This window comes from Clinocottus analis, unplaced genomic scaffold, assembly GCF_023055335.1.
Source record: "Clinocottus analis isolate CAN_PGR_092001 unplaced genomic scaffold, fCliAna1.0.p SCAF_18, whole genome shotgun sequence".
In the NCBI taxonomy this organism is placed as follows: Eukaryota; Metazoa; Chordata; class Actinopteri; order Perciformes; family Cottidae; genus Clinocottus; species Clinocottus analis.
In genome coordinates this window covers 2,150,522-2,160,000 of record NW_027175909.1, presented here as the reverse complement: position 1 = coordinate 2,160,000, position 9,479 = coordinate 2,150,522, and the positions used below count along the sequence as shown (strand labels likewise).

At 43.0% G+C, this 9,479-nt stretch overlaps 1 protein-coding gene across 1 annotated transcript in view; it reads right to left on the bottom strand.

Moving 5' to 3' along the window:
- Positions 1 to 6,733, bottom strand: part of tgfbr1b (transforming growth factor, beta receptor 1 b) — a 50,433-nt gene extending 43,700 nt beyond the window's left edge. Inside the window, exon 1 of the mRNA XM_068581276.1 lies at positions 6,631 to 6,733. Coding sequence (XP_068437377.1) covers positions 6,631 to 6,694 — 64 coding nt within the window. The 5' untranslated portion in view covers positions 6,695 to 6,733. The remainder of the gene's footprint in view (positions 1 to 6,630) is intronic.
- Between the last annotated feature and the right edge of the window lie 2,746 nt (positions 6,734 to 9,479).

The following is a 9,479-nucleotide window of genomic DNA, read 5'->3' as shown; positions in this document are numbered from 1 at the left end:
ATTTATTAAAATGAAAACTACTAATGGCAAGTTTAATCAGAATTCAATAAAAATACAATATTTCATTTCATTGTTTGTTTTTCAAAATAGGAACAACTCTTGCCTCTCTAGAATCGGCAGTGGAGTTTCTGATTCCCGGGCCTCCCCATGAAGGAGAGTGGAGTGGTGGGAGCAGACGTTCATTAACGCATTGGTGCCTTTGAATCCGACTGGCTGCTGGCACGGCTACAACCCCTCCAATTAGTTGTGGTTCCTTGGGTTAGGACAACGGACGTCCGGGGTCCCCCAGCATGCCTGGCATTCCTCCGCTGCTGGTACCGACAGCATCAATAGCATCGACAGCAGCAGCGGCCGGAAAACAACGCCACACAAGTCTTTTGTGCAAACACACACTCCCAACGCGGGAAAAAGAAATAGCCCCCAGCGCATAAGGAGAGAGCACGGTGCAGCGGAAATGTAAGTGCAATATATATTCCTAGTGGTCTCTGTGGAGATTTTTACAGTATCAGTATCAAGATAAAACGCACCACAACATATCTGTTAAACCCTACAGAGACAAGAAAGCAGAGCTCCCACAGTGGCCTTGATAAAAAAAATCCCATGACTAATTCTTCCTGAAAAAAAATACCCTGTCTTTTCAACAAAACAAAAAAAGAAAGAAGGAACACTGTGCTTTCCTTTATACATGGGCTGTGGAACCCTTTTAGCACGATATATACATGATCATAGCTGTGGGACGATTTTGATCACAAAAATGACCACAAAAATGTCTTAATCCAACATTTCATCCTTTCTATGCAGATTATGATACCAGATTCATAAACAGTCTCTTGTTTTGGGCTTTGTACTTTCCTGATTCTTATTGTTCTGAGTTTGTACTCACGGTTGAATGCACTTATTGTAAGTTACTTTGGATAAAAGCGTTAGCTAAATGTAATGTAATGGCTGCCTGAACACATTTGATCACAGAAAACCAATCGTGACAATGCAATATAGGGATGGGCATAATTAATCGACGATCGATTAATTGATCAGTAAGAATTTTCTCGGTGACATTATGTTTTCATCGATAAAACTAATGCATGTTCTGTTGCGTAGTGTGATTGTGTGTTCACGTTGCGAAATATTCGCGCGAGTAGATTACATGTAAAGTTAATGCACAGACACGAATGGTTGCGAAAAAGCAAACTTTTCACAGAGCGGCGCGAATGATGCGAAGAAGCGTTGCCAATATTCGCCTTTTCGCTCTTTCGCCAGTGTTGAAATGTTTTAACTTTGTCGGAAAATTCGCCGGACGCTGAGTTGCCAAAGCGTGGAGGAGCTCTGGAAGCGGCTTCATTTAGACACTCGTCCTGGAGCCGGAGCTGTGTGCGACTACGGATCATATTATGAACCCAGGCACGGACGCGCTTGATGTTCCGACTTTTGTGGTATTGCCACAACAAGGATCACGCAGAAATATTTGTTAATGTCCCATGGTTGATAGCAGAAATGAAAACTGTTTTACAGGAATGTGACTGGGTCAGTATAGGTAAGGTGAACCCCGTTATCGTTTCAGTCCGCTCCACAGTCGTGCATCTACGCGATCATTGGCTGATAAAAAAGAACGAGTCGTGCTAAGCTACCAAAAAAAGTTTGTCGCGAAAAATCCAGTCGATTATTGATGCGGCGATGTTTTATGCCGAACTAGTTTCTTTTCAGTGTAACAGGATATTTGTTGCGAGTGGAGGTGACAAGGCTCAGTGTTGTCAGATTGGTGATGGCGTTGGCGTAGTATCGTACCAAAGGCCCAAAATGGTTGTATTTGGAGGATAATTATCGTGCATCTGGCAACCCTGAGATCGGTCGACCAATGACAGTTCTTTCTACACTCAGAGCTCGCCCAAGAAGGTGGTACGTAAGGGAGATACCGTTTCCAAAACTTGTAAGGGCGTAATAACTAGTTTGTGAAAGACCCAGAGAAACACAAATATCCAACGAGGCAAAATCCGGGACGTTTTTGGAATCCCTGCCGGATGCATTTTTTTAGGTATTGAAAAGAGGACATGTCCGGGAAAAAGAGGACGTCTGGTCACCCGAGGTAACGGGGCTCAAGCCACGCCCCTTTTGTTAATGATTAATCGAAAATCGATCGTTAATTCTCCCAACGATCGATTAAGACAATTTCATCGAATGCCCATCCCTAATGCAATGCATGCTGTACATCATCAAATCATCAAATTTTTTCATCCCATTAGACCACCTGATATTTTTGGTTTTATTGGTAAACTATTTGAATTGATGAGGCAGCTCCACAATAGACAGAACAACCAGGAACCAGGGTGATGCGTTATACACACACACCACATTATCCTTGTGCCTATTGGAGCGAGTCTACAACTGATTATAATTTTAATCACAGATTAATCTGTTGATTCGTTTCTCATTTAATCCATGACAAAACCTGATCACAATTAACCAACATGAAGTGAGGGAAGACTCCTGTGCCACCAATCCGTTTCACGTCTAAACGGCCAATGGTTAGGGCTTTTTAGTTATCAGTATATTATTATTATTGAAGGTCTTCAGTATAGGCAGATTCTCTTTATACAACAAAAACAGTATTAGTGTTAAAGTTGCGGTAAACTCACTTTCGGCATGCATCCTCCGGGCCCCTCACCAAAGGCCGCTCCATGTCAAAGTCCAGGACTCAATTTTAGTCCCAGTGCACCCCCCCTGACCAGACTCAAGGATGAGTCCCAGCAACAGTCCAAAACCCAAAGATATTTAGTTTCCTATCAAAACCATCCAGCTACATTGCCACAAGCTCCCAATTTATTTCTGGTTGATTGACTTATCAATTAATTGCTTTGTTCTTATAGTTCCATGTTGAGTACTGGAGGTAATAGTAAGGGCTCGCTCAGAGTTTCTGTAATTAAGGACATATGTGTGGATGTTTCCATTCACGCATAATAGAGATAGTCCACTCCTCTGGTCCTCAGATTTTTTCAAAAAGGAGTAGAAATCGCCTGGACCTAGCTCAACAGCTCTCAAACCAAGCAGATAAAGTAAGAAATGTCTTTAAAAACAACAATGGACTAGCTTTATGGTCATGACTGAAATGAGAAAACATTGTAGCGTCTCCCTTACACAGAGTATACTCTGCTGAGTGGGGGGGGGGAATCGATATAGCATAGTATCGTGATATTTTGCGTGGCGATATTGTATTGATTCAGGGAAGACAAGTATCAATCTTTTATTTAATCAATTATAAACTTTTTGGTCCTAGAATAATCATTTTTCAGTCCACCAGATGGTGCTGTGTTGTTGTCTGATGAGGTCAGCGGAGGTCCCTGGTCAGCTTGATCGGTAGGAAGTTGGTCAAAACAAACATGAGGCATCGGAGGAAGAAATTAGAAATGCGCTGTTCCTGTGTAAATCAAACACCTGGACTTCCTCCCACTCGTAGCGCCGCTGCTCGCACAACTGCTGCACGACGCACAGGACAATATTCGCTAAACAGCGCTGGTCAAGGACGTTTTTTTAATTTAAAAAAAAATCAAGCAAACTGGCAACGGGTACCGGTACCATAGTAGCGCTGGAAGCAGCCGGTGTTGCGAATTAACAGGCAACACTGTTAACTGGCGATTTTAACACCGTAACACCGTCATCCCGACACAGTTCCTGGAGAAGTCGTTCGAATTCATTGAGCTGTATATGCCTACGGATAATATTATGAACTGTTTGAGGTTTCCACAACAAGTACAAAGCATAAATAGTGGTTATTTTCATAAGGGCAGAAATGCCACGAAGATAAGCCCTCAGTCTCATCCAGCTCAAATTACACAACTATGTATTGTAATACAAACAGTTCAGTTTGTCAGGTGCAACATTTATGAAAGTCTTGGTCAGTTTGTTCCATTTTGCAACAGTAGAAATTATTGAAGTGAGATGAACAGACTTAAAACTTCATCTTTTTAGATATATGTTGACAAAGTTTTTCTTTGGGGCACATTTGCGGTTGAAAAAAAGCGTAATATATCATAATAAATGTATCGCAGTATCGTGATAATATCCAACCCGAATGCACACCTGCCCAAATCCAGAGTTATTTCATGACCTTTATACAAATCCCGAAGAAGAGCTGAGAGAACATCCACCGTTGTTTGGGACAGTAAAGAATGATTTAAAGTCTTGCTTGCCAGTGGTTTGCATCTGACTGAGTGTGCTGACACATACACTCTTTATTTGTACCAACCACTAAAGCAAAAAATGCCGCCGCCTCCCCCAACAATCCCCCCACCACACACACACACACTTCTTACTATGCGTTAACGAGGCAGTGGGAGAGGCGCAAGATCCCTGAGCAGACAAATGAAACTGGAGCGGTTGGGTGAGAAACTAGTGACAGAGCATGAGTATGACTGAAGCTGTTTTGGATGAGGAGAGGAGAGTAATAGTGACACCACCCAATTTAGCCCCACTGCCAGCGCTTGGACGTGCATGCGCGGCTGCTTTTGTGTGAACGCCACTGAAGCTACAGGGGTGTGGTGCTGAAACGCCGAAAAGCGACGTGAGACACTGAAGTGTGAATGGCACCAGGTGCTCTCTGAATAAATCACACAAACCCCTCTACGAATGTGTATATACAATCTGACACAAAGCCTGGATATCTGTGTGACTCCAATCTAAAATGTCAACCAAGTCTCCTCATCGGTGGGGTCATATATCTGTATATTTGCGTTTTTTTTTTTCAAAAATGTCATCTTATTTTCTGATGGAAATGATGTGGCTTCCACAGTGGACCCATGCCACAGTAATCCCCTATTGCTAGACATTTCCCTAGGCGTCCTTGAGCCAACATACCAATGTAATAACCAGCCCGCAGTCTGAAGGAGCGCTAGGGGTATATGAGGACACGACCCCCCCCCCCCCTCCTGCTTTTTGCACGGGGAGGTTCACATAACATCTTTATGTATGCCGTTTGAAAAGCTCGCTCCTTCCCTCATGATGAGTCTCTCTCTTTCTCCATACACACACACACACACACACACACACACACACACACACAAAGGAATGTCACACAAAGGAAGCGCATGATTCAAGAGGAGGGAGAAAAAGAAGAAAAGATACTATCTGTTAGTAACTGGGAGAAATTCTCATTTTGCAATGCGCCAACTGCTGGAACAAAGAAAAGCGCACGCGGTTCCAATGCAAAATGAAAATAAAATAATATCCGCGTAATGAGCAAGCCGTAATTTGTGGCAGCGATTGTGGCTGCTGCATCTCACAAAACCGAGTCCAATTTGAAAATCTTGCGGGTAATTCAACCCTGCTTACCGGGGTCCATGAACACCCCATCACACACAGGGCGTAACATTCCTCCGAGCATCTTGGGGAGACTGCTATTCGGCGAGACTAACAGAGGCCGAGCGCGTTCGGGTCTCTGATAAAGGAGTCAAACCGCAGCCTTTATCCACCTACACGGAGCGCTATCTTTCTTTCTTTCAAAGACGAGGTTTGAGTCAAACGCCGTGCCGTTCGTTAGGGTGCACACCGAATGCAATGGGATACTTTAACAAAGCGACAGACGAGACCTCAATGGCACAAGCAGAATTGGCCCATTTTCAGCGAAGTTCGGCGCACTCGGTCACTGCCAACTAGGGGAGGGGGAACAGGACATCTTTTGACAGCAAAACTGTTTTTACAGCGGTGTCTACGCGGGTCAGAAGCCCTCTGAGCCTCACGTTGGACCCGCTGTCATCACTGAGAGAAACCGTTAATACCCGGACACTGAACGCTCGTTAAAGGAAAGTGGAACATGAAAATGTCACAAAAACGTCTAAACTCTGAGCTGGCAGGTTAACGTGGTGGTGCGAAGAAGTGAAGTTTAGAAAAGCATTAGGATAGCAAGTGAAACCACCAGTTAACACCGCCGACAGCCCATTAACAAACTAATTAGACAAGAGGGGCGCGCGACAAACTACTCTGACATTAGTTCGCGTCCACTTAATCAAACAGTCAAGAGAGCTACGCACACACTGGTGAGCGATGCCGTCGCTCGAGGGATCAACACGAAGTGGACCGACAGGATAACGGTAACCTGGAACGAGGCATTCGGTCCCGAGGAAACACAAACTTGCGCAGTTCAATTTGAAAGACATTGAGAAGGGACGTGATCCGACCACAATGGTGAATGAACAACCAGTGCTTGACACACACAAATTAAAAGCAAACATCCACTTAGTGATTGTGCAAACTTAGTTTTTGCACAGCTGAGAACTGTTCCTCCGGACGGGCTCTTTGTTGGTAAAGCAAAATCCTCAAAGCTGAGCCCGATTCCAGCCGCAGAAAGGCCAGCTTCGATCCCGGGCTCTAGTCCGGGATCAAAGGGCCCGTTCGCCCTTTTTAAGCCCAATGGGACTTTTAGCTGCCTGCTACTGTTCTTTCCCCCCAGACAATAAACATTCCTCAGACAGGCAGCAGCAGGCTGGCCACCGACCCTGCGCCATCTTAGTTAGACACACTCTCTGCTTCTTCAGGCTTCTTGAACAAAGAGCTTTTTCTGGCAGAACTGGTCCGACCCGAGAGTACAACTTCCGAGAAATACGCGACAAAAAACTCACGGTTGTCCATTTAAGGGGCACTTACCGGTGTTTTCTTGTATCCTTGTCCCGTACAGGAGGACGAACAGAAGGCATGGTATTGCATCCATCGTGGCTACGGACCGGACTGGCAGCAGACTGCTAACTTCTCCCAGCTCTGAGGAAGGTAGACGCTGATTGGCTAATAGGGTCACAAGTCCCTCCTCTCCAGCCCGAGCTCGGCGAAAGAACAGTGCTGATTGGAGGAGGGTCCTGCCACACTCCGCCCCACTTTTGCGACTGCTGTAAACAAACACTGTTGCTATTCACACTAACGAAAAAAGTATACATTCCTATTAAGGTCTTCTTCTATAATGAGTTTTGTTTCATGTTTTGACTAAATTGGTCTAACGACTGCCTTGTCAACAAAACAAATATCAACAATAACAAATTTCCCCTTGGGGATGAATAAAGTACATATCTCTATCTAAAACAACCTATGAGTATAAACATACATGTTTCTGTGACTACTCTTGGTTTGTGTGTGTGTGAGTGTGTGTGTGTGTGTGTGTGTGTGTGAGTGTGTGTGTGTGTGTGTGTGTGTGTGTGTGTGTGTGTGTGTGTGTGTGTGTGTGTGTGTGCGTGTGTGTGAACAAACAGGGAGGAAGATTACACATTTTGTCTGACAGAAAGAACATGTCACAGTGGCTCTGACTGAAGGAAACTTACCATAATAAAAACACTAAGCGGAGATAACATTCTTACTGCCATCTCCGCAGATAAGATATGCTCAATGACACGCTGATGCTAGGCATGTGTGCATGGTCCATTTGTCAGTCTTAAACGCAAACACACACACACACACACACACACACACACACACACACACACACACAGAGGCAGATGCTCTACTATCATGGCAGCTTGCGCACGCACGCACACACACACACACACACACACACACACACACACACACACACACACACACACACACACACACACTCGCTCTTGACCTGGCCCCCAGTCCCCTCCTCCCTAATCCCTGGAGAGTGTGACAGGGATTGATGATGATCTATTATGTGATGTCCAACTGAGCCCTACACGGTCCTAAACACACACACACACACGCACACACACACACACACACACACACACACACACACACACACACACACACACAGACAACACAAATAAGATGGTGCTCTGTCAAACATAATTATTGTAGTTATGCCTAAAAGAGGGTAAATAAGAATAATCAATTATCAAATGAAGGGAGCAACATACACAGGAGAAAATAAACAGGAAACAGGATATTTCAATTCCTGAATATATTATAAACAGATGTTGCTAAAAAAAAAAAAAAAACCCTACCATAAAACACACTCCCTCACACAAAGGCAGCACCTGCTCTGTTGAGTAATCAAACGCTGTTCATGTTTAAGGTCTTGTACCTGCCTACAATTTTGTCATTTCGCTGACATGACTTACATGTGGAACAGTAGGAAACCCTCATAAGTCGAACTCTCTCATTTCGGAGATTCTATGCTGCCATCTTAAAGCAAGGGCAGGTCATTTATACCAGAAGTATTTTTTAAATATATTTATAGAAATTCACTTTACACCCCAAGAGCTATTGATAAATTAAATGCTCTGCCAAAAAATCTGTATCTGTTGCTGCACTGTCCCCAGGGGCTACAATAAAAGCCAGCTGTTGCCAGCCAGCCAGCAATAAGTTACAGCATCGAGGACTGCATCTAATGTTTTTTTTGTTCATTGATTAATCTAATTATCCTTTTATGTTGACGAGTCACAACACAATTATTATATATATATATATATATATATATATATATATATATATATATATATATATATATATATATATATATATATATATGATTATTGATTATGCATGGCAAAGACACATTTTTTAAATCCAGATTAATATACTAATCATTTACTCACAGTCAAAGAACGTGTTGATAATGGTAATATATTGTGCTTTGGTAGGGACAAAAATAAAACAGGACACGTTCATGCATCGCAGTTGTACCACTGTGATACTCCATTTCTAGTTTGGAGAGTTTCCAGAGCACCATGTTGCTGGGTCTCTGTCTGAAATACTTCCCCACTTAGAGGACAGAGGAATGTATTCTTTGACCGGGCTTTAAACCATGCGTACTTCCGCTGGTTTTATCAAAGTTGCCTCTATTCAAGAGTTGTTTTATCAGTCTGAAACAGACCTCAGCTCAACTTACTGTGACAGCAAACTCTGGAGCTGAGAAATCGAGCCAACATGGAAAAACAGTTCCTTAAACTGTCCCCAAAAAGCAAGTCAATACCCAAAGATGAACATGTTAAAATGTCCAACTTTACAGCACAAACAAACATGTCTACAGCCTGGGACAGCCTGGTACAGGTAGACGACAGGAAGGAGCTGGGAGAAGGACATGTGCTTCTCTGAAATTGTGCATAAGTGATAGGAATAAAGAATGGAAACTTCTTAAACTATTCATTCAGTATTTCCTGCATTCTTACAGAAAATGTATTATTCAGACACACTATTTTTCCAACATAATGTGCATTGGTTAGCAACATCTTTGTTCATTCATTCATGGGCAGGATCTATAATATAAATTATAAACAATAATTATAGCGTGTACTGAGTAAACTTAATTTTCGCTAACATAACATAACCTAAATTTGAGAAACACTGAGGTTGTTAGCTCCTTCAGCACATAGTGTTTGAAGCTGCAGTTGGTAACGTTCATAAAAAAAAACTTTTCTTCCTATTTTACAAACTGTCAACTATGAGAGTAGTACATGAAAGAGATACTCTGTGTGAAAAATGTAGTTCCTCATCTGCCACACGTTCCAACACATCTTAGATTTTTTTCATCCCACCTGCCTGTTTAC